Here is a 20697-nt window from a genome sequence, read left to right as displayed (position 1 = left end):
TACACTCAAGTTTCCTATCTGTTCACAGTTTATTTAAGAGTTCATCTTATTTAAACATTTACGTCTTTGTTGTAATGCAATAAGGTGCATAATCGTATAGCACAAACTAATGTTTGACTTCGGCTTTATTTGGTCTTAACACTGGCCGCGAAACTAAAAATTGTTTCTTTTTATGTTGTAACGGTGTTACTACATTCATAAACATTACAGAACTACTGTATTTATATATTTATTTTAATGTTGTTTGATTTATTAGTTACTACGGAATTTATTTGATTGAGTTGTCTGGTTATTTTGGTCAGTTATTTTATTTATATTACACTAACTATCGCCCTCGACTACGTCCGTGCGGAATAAAAATAAAAATTAACTAGTAGCGTATGTGTTCTTCCAGGCCTTTCAGCGATCCATGCAGTCGTTCTGGAGATACCTTTTAACAAATATCCATCCATCCCAACATTCGTGTTTACAATATTAGTAAGATTTCTACGAGAACTTTTCTTCAGATTTGTTATCATTATGTTTTAAAAAAAGAACAAGCAGTTAAAAATCAAAGCACTCAATAACAGATAGCATACGAAATAATAAAAATATTACAGCGTACCAGCTAATTTTTCTAAAACACGCAACATATTTTAAGTTTAAAGTAAACGTAAGACTTATGATCCCTGCCCTTTGAACTCGACGGCCTTATGCTAGTTTCACACTAGGGTGAAACAGTGAGGTAGACCAGTAGGACAGTTCAGTACTGCTATTGTTCATACATCAATTTACTTAAAGAGTACGTAGGCAGACGTAGAGTTCGTGCAGAAATATCTTACTAATATTATAAATGCGAATGTTTAGATGAATGGATGTTTGTTTGAAGGTATCTCAAGAACGGCAGAACAGATCTCGATGAAATTTGGAACAGATGTAGAACATAGTCTGGAGGAACTGAAAGTTTACTAATTAATTTTTTTTTCAATTACGCGCAAACGGAGTCGAGTGCGACAGCTATTATATAAATAAATAAGTGACATACACGTGAAATATTGAAAGTTGATTGTCATTTTAACATGTAAGGGAAGTCATTGGCTGCTTTGATACAGGGATAATTTGTAAAAGAGCTTAGATTATAATTAAACAGACATAAAGATTTTACATTATTGTTATTATTATTTTGACTTGTTAATTAGTTTATTTACAAGTTTACTATCCTACTGCTCTATTGCACTTCACCCTAGTGTGAAACTAGCAAAGCTATTAAATCTAACCAGTTTGACATCACCATTATAAAATTCTATACAAAATTGTACACAACAAAATGACATATCAATTTGTTGAGGTCACGCTGTTTGGGAGATAAGTAAATCAAATGCTTCATGTTTATCCAGTAACAAACTATTCACCTTACAAATTAAAATGATCATAGCCAAAGGTCAAATAGAATACTATAAAGAATTTTAATAGCACTGACAATAGAACCACAATAAAATTGATGTACTTACCAATTTTTAAGGGATTGGATATGGAAGGATTGATATTTGAATGTATCCTAAACAGATGTATGGATCTTACTGAAATTTGGCATAGATGTAAAACATAGTCTGGAAAATAGGCTACTAATTAAGTTTGTTTAATACCGCACAGACAAAGTTGTGGGCAACAGTTTTCTTATACGTCTGCAGCAAAACTATATCTTAAGATTAATTGTGTTAACTATTTATTTTTAAATAAATAATCAAAGGAATAAATCTGGTCTAATCTGGTTTAATAATTTCATTTAAGTTACCTATTTTTTGGATGACTAATCTAGCGTTTAACTTGGTGATCGTAAGGTAGGCATTAGTACTTTTAGACATTATTAGTAAGAATCCTTTGAAGCGAATGACGCGCTTTCATTACCAAGTTAAGTGTCAGATTAGTGAGGGGACATAAACGTCGACATTTTAGTAAGGCTAGTGTTGCGCCAGTACACCGGCAAACTGTCGGATTTTCTTCCTAACAGTAGGTACTAAAATGTAGAGGTAGAGAGTAGAGATTCACTTTACTTTTGGAAGCCTCTCACACACTAACTTGTTCCACTTTTCACCAGAAAAAAATCCCATTTGCAAAGCTTTCCCTAAATTTCATTTTTCTTCTTTGATAAAGCTTGTCCATGTTGTCTTGTATCGGCAAGTCAGTATAGTATTACGTGTTATTTTACAGTTTACACAATCAATTATAAAGTTGTCTACCGTGACCCGAATGTAAAGCAAACCCTTCGTCTCTCGTCTGTTTACTCAAACGATAAAAGCATTTTGGAAATGCAAACACAAAAGTACTGTCTTTAATTTTATTATTAACATACCATTTTAATAGTTTTGTCACAAATAACGGTTACAAGAACCAGGGACTGACATAGATATGAATAACATTGAAGGAGCCGACTGAATACCAGCGCAAAGACTTTTTAGGCTGTCCCTGCATACGCTGGGTCCTTTTGCCACACTTTTCTTTCATTTTTCGTTATAATTTTTTTATATCATAAGGTGGCAAACGAGCGAGCGGGCACCTGAAATCGCTGAAATAACGAAGTGACCGTTGCCCATAGACATACGCAATTGCATATGCGTTGCCTACTTTTTATCGACGGAGGAGAGGATGCACAGAAAGAAAATATTTTCCCCTACCATGCATCCTCTCATCCGGAAAGTCCACTTCCACTTCCCATCCTTTCCTTATAAGATAAAGGGTGGGAAGGGAAAGAAGACTAAATTAGGCCTCCGGGACGCACACTCATCAGAGGAAACGCGGAATTGCTTCCACTTGACGCCTGTCTTCTGTGAGGTCGTGGTATTTCACCGGGCGAGCCGGGCCGATTCGTGCGAAGATGTTAAAGCGGGCTCTACCACTTTTGAATCTATGCTGTGTGTATTTTTTTCTCTTTTATCTGTGCTGTATATATGATTAATGTCCAATGATTATTCTCATGTTTCAAATAATTATCGAGCTGTAGTGAAGTATTCAATTCTATTACGTCTAATGTCTACTTCATTTGTAGATAAACGTAATAAAATGAGTAATTCATTATCGTAAATACAGCTTTGTCAACTAAGTTTATGTCGTGTTATTAGTCGAGTATTTTGTCAACGAAGCGTTTGGTTAGATGACTAAATTAATGAATTCTTTACTCTTTAGTCTTTATCTCTATGATTGTCTTTGTTTTTAACGTCACTTGCGTTGTGCTAAAGAACGAGTTTTTATATTCGTTGTGGGGATAATTTGCTTAGACTTTTTCCAGATGATAAATGGCATTTATTATCATTCATACTTTTGCTATTATTTCCCCGCCTACAAAGTGTTGCAAATATGTTTCGAAACTATATCTTTGTGTCCAATTATCGATTGTGATTGCAATGCGACACCTACTCGCAGCCCTATCGGTTTCCAATCTAAACATTTTGCGAATCGATATTCTATTCTATTATTAACATGAAACCAATTGTTTGTTGCAGAGCGTGAGACGGCGCCGGCGCAACCTCAGTTCGTTTGCGGCTAACAGTAAGCCGAGATACGCGAGGCTGTCGCAAATCTAACTCGCATGGTGCAATACGTCTAACATGCCTCACGTGCGCGGCCTTGGATCGATATCTGGCAGTGATTGAGTGATTCTTATGAGACTTATGATGTGCGAAAGGGGCGTGCGGCAAGGGACTGCGTAAGGCCCGTGCCGTATAAAGCGCGTGTCGAAGTGCATGCGTGGCGGCGAGAATGCGGGCCTCGCGGGGCGCTGAGCAGTGACGGCGCCCGCGCGGCTGCCATGGGCGCGGCGCGTCATGCGCTCGCGGACGCGCCCCCTGCGGCTGCTGGTGGCGGCGCTGGCGCTGGCGACGTGCGCCGCCGCGCCCGCGCCTGGCCCCGCGCCCGGCCCCGCGCCCGCCCCCGCCGAGCCGCGCGCGCAGCGCTCCGCCAACCTCAGCCACATCACCGGCACCTCGCGCACCATACAGATGTTCCTCAAGAATCGATATCTCCAGCTGTTGCCCGATGGCACCGTCAACGGTACTACAGAAGACAAAGGCGTTTACAGTAAGTTATTGCGTACTACGCTTCAATACACATTTACTCTCTTACTCACGCTAAAAATGTTAAAAACTGTTTTCAAAATGGACTAACTTATCTTGAAGTATTTTGAAGTCATGTAACACTGCCCAAGGTAAATCATACAAGACTAAGTCGTGGCCTAACTGCTAAATCCACATTCATTAATTTACACTAAGGTAAACTTTAGTGTAAATTAAGCATCACTAATCTCTAAGCAACTGTTCTAGTAATTATAAAACAACTAGTTAGTCAATAAGACATATGTCTGCTCTATTTCATTTTTTGCCTAATTTAAGAACACGTGGAAAATTAGCGAATGTTTTTTTACACGCCTTAATGTAGCGTTAATAACATTGATGGTTATTTGTGGTAGACGACATCTAGACGTGACTTGTGCAAGCGTCCGAACGCACACGGACCTTGATACGTGACATTGATATTTGTGTTATTTATATTAGCTTCTGAGAGTTTAATTTAATGTATTTCCGAAGTTTTACAACCTTAAGACACTCTAATAACTAAAGACAGGTAATAATTTTCATAAATTCCATAGACGAAAAGACATCGGTTCAGGTCAAAATTATTGACGAAGATTCCCACAAATTAACGGCAACGGAAAAGCGTAACATTTCGTAATATTTTAAATGGGACGTTCTTCCGATTAGTGTCGGAACACCGTCGCTTAATCGTTTTATCTGTGCTCTATTAATTCCGCCACAGATTAACAACAGCTCGACTTTTGACAAATTTATTTAATCTGTTTTTATGAATTAAGAGACAATTTTATACTTATACCAGTACTACTACTACTACTTATACTTTAGCCAACTGAAAACAAGCTAAGGGAGTGTTTACACCGTCCTTGATTACGCTAAGTAGCTTATTTGTCACACTTTACTTTCCTGTTGTAAACAGCACCGCACACACGACCCGCAACGGATTGCTTATTGATATATGCCGTCTATCGATGTGGGCTGGGCAGATAATGGACTCAGCGCTATGTAAAACATAAGCAAAATAGAATCCGTTGCGAACCGTACGTGCGATGCGTCCGGCGAAGGACTATGAACGCGTACTTTTAGATCAAACTTTCAGGTTAAAGTAAGACAAAGTATGTGAATACAACATTGGCTTTATTCGCTAATTACACTTAATTACTGGTTCACAGTATCGCGAATTATGTTAGTAACATAAATCATAGTTTACAGATATCCAAAAGAGTAGACACAGCGAAACAGAATAGACATCTAAATGATATTTTAACACTCACAAACAATACGAAACGGTCTTAATCTAGGCCCTAATTACATATTTCGTTGGGCGATGCTCCCATGAGCTGTCAAATCGTGATAATGAGTCAATAGACTGCCCCCGGCTATTACCAGCGGTGGTCGTACTCGATTGCTATCGTATAATCCGACAAATTTATGTGGCCCGGTATTTATTTATTTTAATATATATCCATACAATTAATTAAAGTTGGAGGAGGCTTTTATTCTTCTGGAGTCCATACAAGTATTATAATAATTGAATTAATTTGTAATTATTACTTTAATTTTTTTATGCATATATATAAAGCTAAATGAGACCTGGTAAGAGAGGTTTTCTTCAGGTAATTCTATCACAAAACATATAAAACCTACATGGCATTGAAATTGCCAAAAAATACAGCTACAGTACGACTAGTATCTTGTGGCACTTTAAAATGGGGGACGCTAATGAGTTTTTGTATTTTACTTTCATTTATGTCCACCGGGTCACATAAGTCAATCGGTTTATATGAACTATAACATACCGCTGCCCAATTCCATGTCATGGAAATAAGCTTTTTGCCTCTGATGTATCTATTAAGTATATTCAAATTAAATTTAGATATAAAATAACGATTGTAATGTGGAATGCCTCTAAGCATTGAATAACCTATTGAGAGAATTGATTTGTTTTTTTATCTCTCATTCTATTTTCTCATTATAAAATTTAATTGCAATGTGGCTTTATATTTCATCAGCTCACTATACGTCCCCATCGAGGGGCTCGGAGCCTACCCTAAGTTAAGGATGATTAGGCCATAGTCAACCACGCTGGCCAAGTGCGGGTTGACTTCACACATATCTTTGAATTACTTCTCAGATATGTGCAGGTTGCATCACGTTGTTTTCCTTCATCGTAAGAACGTTGGATAAATGTACATATGTAAATCGGAAATCTAAAAACACATTGGTACATGGCGGGATTTGAACCCAGGACCTACAGATTGCAAGTCAAGTACCACTGAGCAACCGACGCTCCGCTTTACGCTTTTATATATGGATAGCTTAATTTGACTTTTCATTTAGTTCCAATAAGTAGAAATCTTTCTGATTATCTTAGATTTTATCTATCAATCTAGACTATTTCAAAGTCGAAAATATTAGAATTTTTTAATAGGAATATTTTTTAATACTATACATTTTCTAGTTTTCCATAATATTGTAATGTTAGCCATTTTATCTGACATTTAAGAAACGTTTAGATATCTTTATCCGGTGAGCGGAATTAAGAAGTTGTAAAACAGGGTTTTGATGGCCCTCTTAATGTACGAAAGAGTACGTACACAGTTGGTAAATTCTGTTGGGTTTTAGGGACACGTAAAGTTTGCGAGACTTTTTTTATACTTTGACAAAAGACTGTCGGATTTTTTTTGACAATCAACTGGATACTGTTGGTATCTAATCTTACTATTATAATATTATAAATATCATGTCTATATATAATAATATAATAGAAGGATGGATGTTTGTTTGAACGTATCTCCAGAACAGTTCAATGGATTTCGCTAAAATTTGGCATAGATGTAGAAAATAGTCTGGAAAAAAACATAGGCGTGTTAATTTTTTTTTCTAATTCGTATCCTTAGATCCTTGAAGTTTGCGATGTAATTTAGATGAAAGGATAGTCTTTATTTCTTCTCTTCATGTATCTTTATAATATAAGAGTTAATGCAAAGTTTTATTAAACGGAACCCTAACAGAAACTTTGGTAGATTAAAATCAAACCGTGGTACGAATTCGAAGAACTCTGAGTTTAACATCCAGTTTAATTTAAATGCGAGTATCAATGTTAATCAAAATTTTTATGACCACCTACATGTACCTTAAGATTAGCACACAGACCTCCCGCGTATTACATGTATAATTTGTGTAACAAACAACATAACTAAAATAACACAAAAAAAAACAAACAAAAAAGGTTAAAAGACATGTAATTTTGTCTTTAAACCTTGTCACAATCTTCAACAGTTTAGTTTTAATATACAATACAATATAAACATCGCATCCGACTATGTAATTAGACAAAAAAAAACTTGTAAACACAATCATTTTTGCTAAAGTCAGATTATTTAATTTGACTACGATATGGTACATTAGCTCTTTAATCAGGTCGATTTTGACCACCTGTATTTACGATAATTCTCACGCTCTGTATTTTAAATGCGAGTAATTTCAGACTCGTGATTACAAACCTCTCAGCACTTCCCAGTAGTAATTTCATCGTTAAAATTGAACCAGTTATGATCCGTAAACTTTAATTTACTTTCCGAAATTACAGAGTGAAAAATGCCATAGTCTATTACTCTTTTTGTGTTAACCAATGACACCCACTGCTCTATACGCTTCACCTAAAGATCGCCACGATGATACACTTGCAACCTTGACCAATTCATCGGTCCATCTTGCGGGAGGCCTATCCACGTTGCGTCGACTTGCAATCCCTCAGTGTAGTCTTTTTAAATTAAATCGACACTCAGAGTCCAGCTACTGACTACTGAGTGAGACGGTAAGAACAATGTTCCGAAACCTTTTTAAATAAACGTGCTGATATATTAGGTTATCGACGTCTTTAGGAAGCTAACAGCATTAACACAAACTCTGTCAAATGTACTGACTGTGAATTTACACTGCCAAAATCATCCAGGGATAGTGAACCTTTCATCGTGCCATTTTTCTTAACATTGCATGAAGTCAAGGTATTCCACTTTCCGTAGCCTAGCGTTGACGGCACGCCTGCCAATGGTTCGTTATCCCTGGTCTAGGGAATGTAATTATGTAATTTGGACCAGCATTTCGACAGTCGCCGTTCACAGTTATTAACGGTTTTAACTAAACGTTCAATTAGTAATTAGTATAAATACAGCTAATATCTATAACTGGATTACGATTCTTAAATTCGATTTTGATTCTATCAATTATTGTGTTTGATATCTCAGCGGCGTGGCTTGTGATGGCAACGCTTTTGTTATCTAATTGCATTTTATCGATACGGTCAGTAACGAGAATCGATTGCGATATTAACAATGGTGTACTTAGCTTCGTTTGTTTATAGATGATTGTTAGACGGTTACGAAATTGACTTTGATGGTCAAGATCAAAAATAACGTGGATTAAAACCTTTCTTTAGAGTTTTGTAAAAGAAATTTTATATGTTGTTTTAGCATTTGACATTAAATCTTACAAATATTATAAATGCCAATGTTTGTGATGTGAAGGAATCTCGATTAAACTTGTACGTCAAATAGAACATAGTCTAGAAGAACGCATAAGGCACTAATTTTTTAATGTCACGCGGACGGAGTTGCAGGCGACAGCTAGTACATACCGTTAAACCTTTCTTTGCTATGAAGGAATAGTTTACTCAAACAATAGGTAAAGTAAAAGCTTTAAGAATGAAATTGAAATAAATTACGAGAAAGATAAAATGGGTGGAATAGCGTTGCTAAGGCAAGCTGTGTGGTTAGATTTAATATCCGTTTTTTTTTATATTCTTGTAAAAATCTGAAGCACTGCAAGAAAGTGTAGGCGAATCATGAATCTCGTGATATCGTCAACTCTTTATTACAAAAGTAATTTTTGTTCTATTAGTAGCGTCATAATCCTCACGTTTCGACTTCTTGGCACTAGGAACACCCGGCAGTCTGGGACTTAACACTAAATTATAGGTCAATGAACTAGAAGTAGATACACGTGGAAACGTAAAAAAATGAAGAAGAGAATTTTTGTGGAGATCGTTTGTTTTTTTTTTTTAATCGGATTCTTGTTATTTCAAAGATAAGACAAAAATTCACTCGTTATTACAGCTTTCGACTAACATGAAACCTCAGGGTAGAGTTGCAGATTAGTTCCACAGACTTAAGTAATTTCATTTTATTTTTTTGCAATATTTCAGCCAGTTCAAATAAAACCTAAACTATACACTAAAACCTTCTTCGTGAATAACTTCTTTCATGGAAACCATATAAAATTCAGTAGTTTATGGATTCCTCGCGACCATGCAACAGATTTTAAAATATGTTCCCACATAATATAACAATTACGTAGGCGTTAGCGTAAGAGAATAAATATTGACAGACAACATAAATTCAGTAGCGTCATCTGGTTGTAAAAAAAGTATTGAAGTCAAGATGTAATATACGTATACGATCTTAGAGTGCGATTATTCACAGTAACCAGAGGTAAAGGTTCCTAAAATGCGAAGAGTGTGAAAGTCGCGACTTGCAATTGTTCGACCCACACTACAGATGTCAGATTAACCCCTATAAATAGCAATCGGGGGTCTGCATCAAGACACAGACGGATTTATTATGGAACAGGAGTACATAAATACTATGATACTGACAACAGATAGTTTTTATATTGAAGGTATACAGATAAGCGAATTTCGGATCTCAGATTAAATCAGTTATTGTAGAATTTACTAAATACTTGACTGAATATATTATTTGACACTTTAAAGAATGGTGTTTCGAAATATTTATCATCAGCTCATACTGCTGTCACTGAGGGGATCGGAGACTACCCCAAGTTACACGCTGCCTCAGTACGGATTCACTTCACATGTATCTTTGAATTTCTTCTCAGATATAAGCAGGTTCCATCACGATGTTTTCCTACACCGTAAGAACGTCAGATAAATGTACATATGTAAATCGAAAAACACATTGGTACATGCCAGGATTCCTCTGAGCAATCGCTGGTCTTATATGCAATCATCAGCTCTCTGTATGCCCTCACTGATGAGCTCAGAGCCTACTCAAGTTAAAGGTGACAAGGCCATCTGTTAAATTGAACCAAGACCCTACCTTAGTGACCAAGTAAGGCTAAATGAGTATAAAATCTCTCAATATACTTGCATTTCTCATACAATTTGCTATATCTGCACATCGTGTTGCTCCAGATAATATAGTGACACGTAAAATGGTGCGAATACGTGATCGCAGTTAATAACGGTTAAGTTAAACCGGACTGGCCGTACTATTACATGATGTCCGGTTTTTAATACCACTTTTGCTGTTGCGAACCGGAACTCGAAGTATACCGGTTTTTTACGATAATATATGCCTCAATATTTTGTATTGAGTTCTTATTACTTATGGTTGTTCTGCAAAAATATGAGTTTCTTTTGTTTTTGTTTTGAATGAAAATAATATTCTACTTTTCTGTTTATAATCTGGAATTTACTTAGTCTGTGAAATTTATTATATTTCTATTTATTACATGTCCAAGAAATTTGTATACTACAAACTCTGGGCGATGCTAAAGTGACACAAGTCAAGTCCGATGTCATTACTTCGTAAAGGGGATGTCCAAAAATGCCCGCCTCGTTAGCCGGCGGCGAAACCGGCCCTACATCACAACTAGTGATGTACCACGATGGTTTCGTTATTAACACGTTACTTTTTCGGTTATCATTATTTTTTTTTACTAGCACGAAATATGAAAGCTTTTTCACATGACGTGTCAAAATAAATTGGCGGATATCTTGATTTGGTTTTATTGACGACCACTAGTTAAGACTTTTCTTGTATTTACGCATTGCAATCTTAAGCTAAAAGACTTTTAAACCACTTCATAAAGCAGGAGGTTCTCAATTCGTCTATAGGTTTTATTCTATTTTATTTTGTCAACTATAAAGACTGCTTTGTTAGTTCGCACTATAGAAAAAATTACATAAAACATTCAGAATCAGGGTTTTTTTTTAAATCAATGTTTAGTCTGTAACTGGCCGGTTAAATAAATTGAGCCTTTAATATCTTAATTACAACACATTAAATACAAATTATGCGTAAAAAGGTTTTAAGTCCGGTTACGTAATACGAGGATTTACATGACTATCATAGTGGCCAGTAATAAAATTGATAAACCTCAATATAAAAACTAATAACAACATATAACGTTTAAATTAACGATTTAACGATTGCTAAATTACAAATATTATCAAAGTAAATTTATATAATAGCCTTCATTAAGTCTACCGCGTAGTTATAATATTTAATAAACCACAGGGTTTAAAATTATTTAACCGTCTAAGAGAAAGGTTTCTCCAATAAAATAAAACAAGCTAAATTATTTTATATCTTCAAAGGAAATGTTAGGAATAATACTTAAACTAAGCGATTATATGCAGTTTAAGTGAGCAAACTTTGTATTAATACGTCTTAATAATTTTGTATTACTATATATAAAAATCGTATCTTAAGTCGTTTGAATTCTATCTTTGTTATGAAATCTTATCTTACTAATATTATAAATGCGAATGTTTAGATGAAATCTCGCTGAAATTTAACATAGATGTAGAACATAATCTGGAAGAACACATAGCCTACTAATTAAGTTTTTTAATCCCGCGCGGTCGGAGACGCGGGCGAAAGCTAGCTAGCTTGAAAATATCTTCGATAAGTGACACTTATCAACTTTGCTGTTTTAAATTTGAATGAACTATACATATCGTATGATTAATTGTAGATGTAAATTGTCGTCTGGAAGAATACATAGGCTACTTATTTTGTTTATAACCGCGCGGACGAAGTCGCGGGCGACAGCTATTATATCATAAATGTATTTGTAACGACTATTTCTATGTAATGTTGAAGCTGTCAAATACCAGAATAAAATAAATTGTCCTTTAGTGATGTGCGATAAATTCTGCGTCGTGCAAACTTGTCGATAAATATGCATGGCGTTCGTCGGTAGCGACAGCCAGATTGATCGCAACGCTGTTTTAATACAGCAATTTACACCTGCTAACTGCTTCTTGGCTTCCTTGTAAAATAACTCCATTATTCTGATTGGTGGCGGTTGATGGAATATTTATCAACAATTTTCATAGTTGGAAATTCAGATTTATCGACAAAGCTATCGATTGAGGGTCGTACAACCCTTGTTTTGTTCTTTTTTGTTTTAATAATTACGTTTCTTTTATGTTCTACTTTGTTGTTATTTAGCTTTGGGCTTGTGTACTTGCTAATTTGACTTATCGTGTTTTGTTTCCGCGAATAAAAAACATACGCGTAAAGAACAAACGAAGCTATAATATTTAAGAAGTTCTGAAAATATCGTGAGATATTTTTTTTCATAAATAATTTTATTACCAGCCTCCATATACATAAAAATTCATAATAATTTGTTATTCATCTATATTTAGGGCTGTAATCAATAAAAGGGCGTATGTTAATATTACACCTTCACAGCTTGCTTTTGGCATTGATAACATCGTTGCAATTTGTAAACAAGTTTTATTCGACAAAGTTAAGGTTCACAATCGGCCCCAAGTTATCGTAAAGGAAATCAAATAAATTGGTATTAAATGACATCAGTTACAAAATAGAGAAAACTTCTTTTGCTTGTGCTATTACAAAGTACATGAGACATTTTTTTTTTAAAAAAGCACTGATCTATCGATTATTTGACGTCTGAAATCTAAACATATTAATAAAATTTGGGGTGTCAGTATTTCATATATAAAATATTAAAAAAACACTCCTGCGAGCAAAACTAAAAGTCTGAAAAAAATAAAAGAAGCACGTTTAAATAACCCAAATAATGTTGGCTAACGTCCGCGACTCCGTAATATAAAAACGTAGCTTATGTGTTCTTCCAGGTTATGTTCATCTACGCCAAATTTCATTAAATACCGTTCAGTCGTTCCGAAGATAACCCGTAACAATCCATCCATATAAACTTTCACATTTTATAATATTAGTAAGATTTTAAAGCATTATTAAAAACATCCTGTGTTAATCTGAATTGTTGCATTAAAATGGTAAAAGAATTATTGAAATCCATCCTGTAGATTTTGAGATGAAAAATATTTTACGTGTATGTAAAAGTATTATAGTAGTGAGCGTCGATGGCTCAGTGGTCAAGCAATTGACTTGCAATCTGCGGGTCCTGGGTTCGAATCCCGCCATGTACCAATGTGTTTTTCCATTTCCGATTTACATATGTACATTTATCCGACGTTCTTACGGTGAAGGAAAACATCGTGATGCAACCTGCACATATCTGAGAAGAAATTCAAAGATATGTGTGAAGTCAAGCAACCCGCACTTGGCCAGCGTGGTTGAGTATGGCCTAATCACCCTCAACTTAGGGTAGGCTCCGAGACCCTCGGTGGGGACGTATAGTGAGCTGATGATGATGATGTAAATTATTCTGTGTTTAATTCTCAATATGATTCATAAATATGTGATAAATAAATCATAATAATGTTTATGTTTTAATTACAATCATTCTGTATTCATCTTTTTCCAATAAATTGTTTTGTTTTAAAAACAACCAATTTGTAATTGCAGTTATTTAAACATTTTTTATCTCAAATACAACTCTTATTTCTAAACGCATAAAGTAGATTACGATTTTGGATAAGTACAATTGTTCTTGTTTATTTGCCCTCTTTAATCATATCACCGTATTGTCCTTAATTAAATCGCGAGTTATTTTGTTAGCTATAGGTTATCAACTCTATTTGGGTTGAATGATCGATTCGATGCATTTTATTCGATACATTGGAATCATTGCAACTGATTGCTGTCAATTTAAAAAGTAATCGATACATCGTTATCGAGATCGAGAGAATTAAGACGATTTATTCTGCAATCGAGAGATTATTAGAGTCGATTGAATCGATTATCGACACAGTCTGGCGTTTTAGTTGCGTCAATGCCACGGGTACTGTATTGTCTTTGTTTTGTTATTTATTGTGGACTGGAAATAACAAGTCTGATAAACAAAGAGTGCTGTGATGGACATAATGAAGTTGTTATTGTAAAAAAAAGTTCAAAGAATTATGCGGTTGATATTACATAATCACCACCCGTGAACATCCGTCGCAAGATGAAAAATAACAGATATTATTTTTAAGGCTCTTAGTACACAAGACAACATATAATAAGGGAACGTACCCATACTACGGTCAGTCACAGGAGCGGGGGGGGGATTATTTTAGTCAATTAGTCGTCACTTGTTTCTTTTCATAATACATAATTCACTAGTAATTTAAGAATGCATGCAGGCTTATGCTATAAAGAAGAGTATGAGCCAAAATGATTAACTACGTAAAAACTAAGGGGGTCTTGGCATATACTACGAGTGGTCAACGAGGGGAGTGAGGGGTCGAAAAAACTAAAAAAAATAAGTCACGTAGTATGGGTATGTTCCCTAATTAGTCTAGTCTGTCGTACCATTATAAAACACGCTACTAGAGTAGACTACAATATGAACAGTTATTTGACCACCCAAAACTGTTTTTAATCGTCTAAATCCACAACTATATGCTCAAGTGTACCGAGTAGTGTTCGCGTGTTGGCACAGGTGCATGAACACGCGCAAACTGGTCGCTTGACTGCTCTGTGCCTGTTCGCTCACTTACCCGAAATGATGTATCGCCGAATTGTCGAGCAAAAAGATACTCGCTTTATCCACTACCATTTGCTTATTTATCTGTCTCTCGAGACTCCGTTCGCGTGAAATTAATCAAACTAAATTAGTAGCCTATTTCTTCTTCCCGACTACGGTCTATATCTATGCTAAATTTAAGCGAGATCCATTAAGCCGTTGTGGAGACTTTTTTGACCACATCAAGGTCTACGACAAAGCAAAGCATTAGTAAGTTTCGGCATGAGTTTAATATTCATTTTCCTCTAAGTTTAGTAAATTAATTTAATAAACACTAAATGCAATTTTTATAATATAAATACTTATTTCTACTCTTATTCATTAACTTTGGCAGCTGGTTTGTTGTTTTCTATAATATTTTCATGAAATTGAAAGTGACTTACGTTCGAGTAACAATCGAGTTGTCGTAGTAACGTGTACCGCTTAAGGGATGAGGGAATCCGGTGCGGCAGGCGCTTTGACTCGCTCCCGACTCGACCTTGCGAATTGGCTCACTGTATCGCAGCTCCAATCTCATGTATTATTAACTGCCTTTTGTGTTATTTTACAATATATTATTCTTTTGTGAACTTCGCAATTTAATGATGTGATTAATTTGATGTTAGATTGTGTATTTTTTTTAACCGTTCGAAAAAAGGTGATAAAAGTTTATTTAAGCAAATTAAATGAAGAAAAATATGGATTTTTAAGTATAATCTTACTAATATTATAAATGCGAATGTTTAGATGAATAGGTGAGTTGATGTTTATTAGAAGGTATCTCCGCAACTTAGCCAATAGCGGATGAAATTTGGCCCATATGTAGAATATATTCTGGAAGGACACATAGGGTATTTATTAAGTTTTTTTTAATTCCACGAGTACGCAGTCGCGGACGACGGCTAGTATAGCTACACAATGCAGTTACTTCCACTTCAAATAATCTCTTACACATGTTTATAAAACATTTGATTTTATTAAATGTAACCAACAACTTACAAGAACTAAACAGTAAAATAATTCATCTATGTGATATATATAAAGGCGATAGTCCCCTGCTTTGTTAGCTAGGCTGATTAGGTGCGTCAGTAGTTGGCAGGACGTGGCAGGAAACGGACGCCGCTGACTGCTGTCAGGAGCTAACGAATGTCTAGTAATCATCGCGTAGGCGGGTTGGGTCTTGTCTACAATAACAAAGGGTGTCCTGCCTACACTGTTGCTTAGCAATTGTTTGGTAGGAAACAACTATGTCAGTTTCTTTCTTTTGTTTTTAGATAATCGAAAATTTTCTACTACTAATTTTATTAAGCCTTCTTGAAACTAAATACAGGAACTTGTTTATGTTTTTTTTTAAATTGTCGATTTTTTCCAAAGACAAGTCAGCAGTTCATATATTTTATTATTCCTAAATTTTAGTGATGTTAAAAATTACGCCGATTTACGTCGTTGTAGCGTTGTAGGATTAATTTAAAAGTATAATAATTGTGTTTGCAATTTTAGCACTTCATCATCATCATCAGCTCACTATACGTCCCCACCGAGGGGCTCGGAGCCTACCCTAAGTTAAGGGTAATTAGGCCATAGTCAACCACACTGGCCAAGTGGCGGTTGGTTGACTTCACACATATCTATGAATTTCTTCTTCGATATATGCAGCATCACGATGTTTTCCTTCACCGTAAACCACCATAAATGTACATATATAAATCGGAAATCGAAAAACACATTGGTATATGGTGTGATTCGAATTCAGGACCTGCAGATTGCAAGTCAAGTGCTTGACCACTGAGCCACCGACGCTCTAGCACTTATTTGCACAAAACGAACTTAGTGTATCTTGTATAGTTTCTATCATAAATCACTGACGATCACAACTAACTAACGATGTATAGCTATTGAATAAACTTTCCTTTATTCAATTACCCTTTCTATAGAATTAGAATAACAAAACGGGTTAATATTAAAACATTTGATAATAAATTATGGTATCATAGAATAAAAATAATTATTCCGATATTGCACGGGCAACATTTATTGCCGGGCAGTGTTAAGAGCTGTCAAATGTCCGCTTTTTATGGCGGGAAATATGTTCCAAATTCAAATTGTAATTCCAGGACATATTCAGCGCAGGAACGCCGCTTTACGAACAAGCTTATATATCACTCTCTCAATCTGAGTTGAACAGTCTTTGTCGGTTTGTCGCGAACTATATTTTGAGGAATGTGTTAATTCGATTGCACCGATCTTTATAGTAATTCAATTTGAATTAAACGAATTAAAATATTAATCGATTTTTTTTATAAAATACTAGCTATCGCCTGCAACTACTTCCGCGTGGATATACGAGTATAAAACAACTTAATTAGTGCAGCCCACCCATCCATCCATCCACATCACATCCATCTAAACATTCGCATTTATAATATTAGTAAGTTAAATAAAAAGCAACTCTTCAAGGCATAAATTCGAAAAAAAAATGAATAAATAGTATCCTATGTCCGTCTCCTGGCTCTAAGCTACCTCCTCACCAATTTGCAGCCATATCGGTAAAGCCGTTATTGAGTTATAAATAGTGTAACTAACACAACTTTCTTTAATATAGATAAGGAGATTTTTTTGTTAATTTACATATATTTTATACCATTCCAACTAAGCTCTACGCTTGTGCTGGGATATTGTTTATGAAAATAGTCGAATACGATTCAAACCCATAACCTCGTGATCGAAAATCCGTACTCTAGACCATTAGGCTATAGACGCTTTTAATATTGTAGGTAGGATACAAAAGCAACGCGTCTAAACAACAAGAATAGATAAAATATATTGTGATGACAATAAAATGAATTAATGATTAGAAAATTAAATTTAATTAGACGAGACGGTTTACTACTAAGTAGGATCACAAATTAACATTGGACGTTTTAATTTACGATGTAAATAGACGTAGTCCTTTGGGATCAATCAGGAAGTCTCCTTGATTTATTGCCGACGGTTAAAGTGCTAAGGATAAAACAAAAAAATAATACCATTAAATTACCATTTATTAGATTCTTTAGTATTTAAATATTTTACAATTTCAACATTTTTCAACATAAAGCTTTGTTTGAAACAAAATCTTACTAATATTATAAATGCAAATAATTGGATGTATGGATAGATAGATGAAATGAGTGTTTATAAGAAGGTATCACCAGAACGGCTGCATGGATCTCGCTGAAATTTAGCACAGATGTAGAACATACGTGGAAGTAGACATTGGCTTATAATTAAGTTTTTTTTTTAATTCCGCGCGAACGGAGTCGCTGGCGACAGCTATATTATAAAATGTTATCAACCTATTATGTTACATTTAATTACAACTTCCTCCTTTTTACGACAATATCAAGTTTAAGATTACCAACAAATGTTTAGATTATCTTAGATTTAATGTTGCCCGGTTAAATAAATACAGAACTGGTTTCCAAAAAGGTTCTATTAAGCAACTAAATGCTACTCAAAACATGTATCTATTATCATAAATGAAATTATAATGAAAGAAAGCTTGCCCTTTTCGAAGCCACTTTCACCGAGACAATGGCATATCGACAAGTTTTAACAATGCCACCGGACTAATCGAATGCTTCAATGTATTCTTCAAGTATGCTTCATCATCAGCTCTATACGTCCCACCTAAGAAGCTCGGAGTCTACCCAAGTTGTGACGAGGCCATATTCAATGTCGGTCCGGTGGGTTGACTTCACACATATCTTTGAATTTCTTTGCAGATATGTGCAGCATCACTATGTTTTCATCATGAGAACGTCGGATTAATGTTCATATTTTTGGGAAGAAAATCCGAAAATGTGCCAGTGTATAGACGCAACACTAGCCTTACTAAAATGTCGACGACTATGTCCCCTCACTATTCATTCTGACATTGGACTTTGTAACGAAAGCACGTCATTCGTGCCACAAGATTCTAACTAATATTGTCTAAAAATATTTAAATGGTAAAATAAATTGGTATGTGATGGGATACGAACCCAGAACATGTAGATTACAAGTCAAGTGTTTAACACCTGAGCCACCGACGCTCTAATATGCTTAATGTATGCTTATTACATGTCGTTCTAAGCAATTTTCAACGAATCATTGGACATGTCGTATGTCGTTAAAGCACCTAATGTTAGCTTTATGTACAGTATATTTAATTTACATTATCGCCCGGAATGGAATGTTAAAAACTTACACGCTGTTATACACAATAATATATGTACGGTTGATCGATCGAGCGCAAAATGTGGTTAAAGAATTGACACCTTCGAAATTTAAAAACAACTTTTTTTTTCGATTTTTAATCACGAATCTCAAGGACGTAGGAATTAAAATTTATTAGTTTCAACATCAGCTATACGTAACCACCGATGGGCTCGCAGCCTACCCTAATTTAAGGGTGACTAAGCCATAGTCAACCACGCTGGCCAAATGCGGGTTGGTTGACTTAACACATTTCTTTGCATTTCTTCTCAGATATGTGCAGGTTGCAATACAATGTTTTCCTTCATCGTAAGAACGTCGGATAAATGTACATATGCAAATTGGAAATCGAAAGACACATTAGTACATAGCGGGATTCGAACCCAGGACCTTCAGATTGCAAGTCAAGTGCTTGACCCCTGAGCCACCGACGCTCTCATTTGCGATGCACTTATTCGTTTACGTTGGAATTAAAATCAGTGGGCTTAGCACGTATATTTGTGACTTGTATCGTCATCGAAAAAAATTGTATTAAAATTTGTGCAGCACCTTAATCGGGCGTAAAGTAAACTAAAAAACTCATACTAATTTTGAGATAATTGACTGTAACGATACGAAGGCAATTGCCACAAATGTTCGTGCTTGGTCCACAGGTAAAATCATTGCAAATTAATTAATAATTATTATTTTAAGTTGTTTTTGTACCTGTCTAGTTATTAATTATGTTTCGTTCCTGTAAATGCAACATTTTAATACAAACTAGACAACGTGTAACGCCATTTTCCATTCTATAAGAGGTTTATTTAAAAATCACATTAGTTATGAATAACAAAAGATTACGCGGCAGACGTAAGCCGGCTGGCAGACATGTCAATTGCGGATCAGAGGTTCTAAACCTTTAAGCGGTTGTTCTTTTTTATTAAACTAAAAAAAAAGTCGCCCGTTCATCGATTTTGTATTAACTGACGCTGTTTAATATATTATTTGTGGGATTACGAGTGATTTAAAAAATAACATACTAGAAATTACTTTTAATCGTAGAAGAGCTACAACTTTGCTTCTGTTATTCTTTCCGTAGTGGAATGATAGTGCAATTTTTAATAATTGACCATGATCACAAAGCCAAGAGTAAGAGTGAAAATGATAATGGCATATATTCTATGTCCTTATTATTTGATTTTTAATTTGTACTAATAATTAGTTGAAGAGACTAAGTTTGCTGATATTATAGTTGTATAGTTTCCTTCAATTATGTAATTTCCTTTCTACGTTGTTGCGATACAATAGTGGTTTCAAAATATGTAGTTCCAATGTCATTAAACAATTTATTTTAGTAAAAACAGTTGACTACCTCTGTCTGTGCAATTGCCAACGCTTTGTACAATTTTCAAGTTGTGTACATAACCTGAATAATGTTGAATACCCCTGACATAAACAATTTATAAATTATTTCGTTAAAATCTATATATTTTTGTTAACATTTAACAATTAAAGTAATAGTAACTTTAAGGTTATACGAATCTATTTTTGATTTCTTTCATAATAAATACGTAATAAGTACATATTGTTAGGAAGAAAATCCGACCCTGTCCCGGTGTACTGGCACAATAATAGACTAGCCAAAATGTCGATGTTTATGTCCCCTCACTAAAAAAAGCGCGCGATTCGCGCCACAGGATTTTTATTAGCTGTCGCCCGGGACACC

At 35.1% G+C, this 20697-nt stretch overlaps 1 protein-coding gene and 1 long non-coding RNA gene across 4 annotated transcripts in view; both read left to right on the top strand.

The window, feature by feature from the left end:
* Window positions 1-3785, top strand: part of LOC106121982 (uncharacterized) — a 52091-nt gene extending 48306 nt beyond the window's left edge. The window contains exon 3 of the long non-coding RNA XR_001228074.1: window positions 3480-3785. This is a non-coding gene — a long non-coding RNA (uncharacterized LOC106121982). The remainder of the gene's footprint in view (window positions 1-3479) is intronic.
* A 114-nt stretch (window positions 3786-3899) lies between these two features.
* Window positions 3900-20697, top strand: part of bnl (fibroblast growth factor branchless) — a 127805-nt gene continuing 111007 nt past the window's right edge. For 2 of the 3 annotated variants that reach the window (XM_013318221.1, XM_013318220.1), the window contains exon 1: window positions 3900-4053. In XM_013318221.1, the coding sequence (XP_013173675.1) occupies window positions 3975-4053 (79 nt within the window). In that variant the 5' untranslated portion in view covers window positions 3900-3974. Of the gene's footprint in view, window positions 4058-20697 lie in introns of all 3 variants that reach the window. The other variant, XM_013318222.1, reaches the window with a different exon arrangement.

Source organism: Papilio xuthus, unplaced genomic scaffold (genome assembly GCF_000836235.2).
Source record: "Papilio xuthus unplaced genomic scaffold, Pxut_1.1 DF826933.1, whole genome shotgun sequence".
NCBI lineage: Eukaryota > Metazoa > Arthropoda > Insecta > Lepidoptera > Papilionidae > Papilio > Papilio xuthus.
Note: the sequence above shows the minus strand (reverse complement) of the source record. Positions and strands in the feature narration are given on the sequence as shown.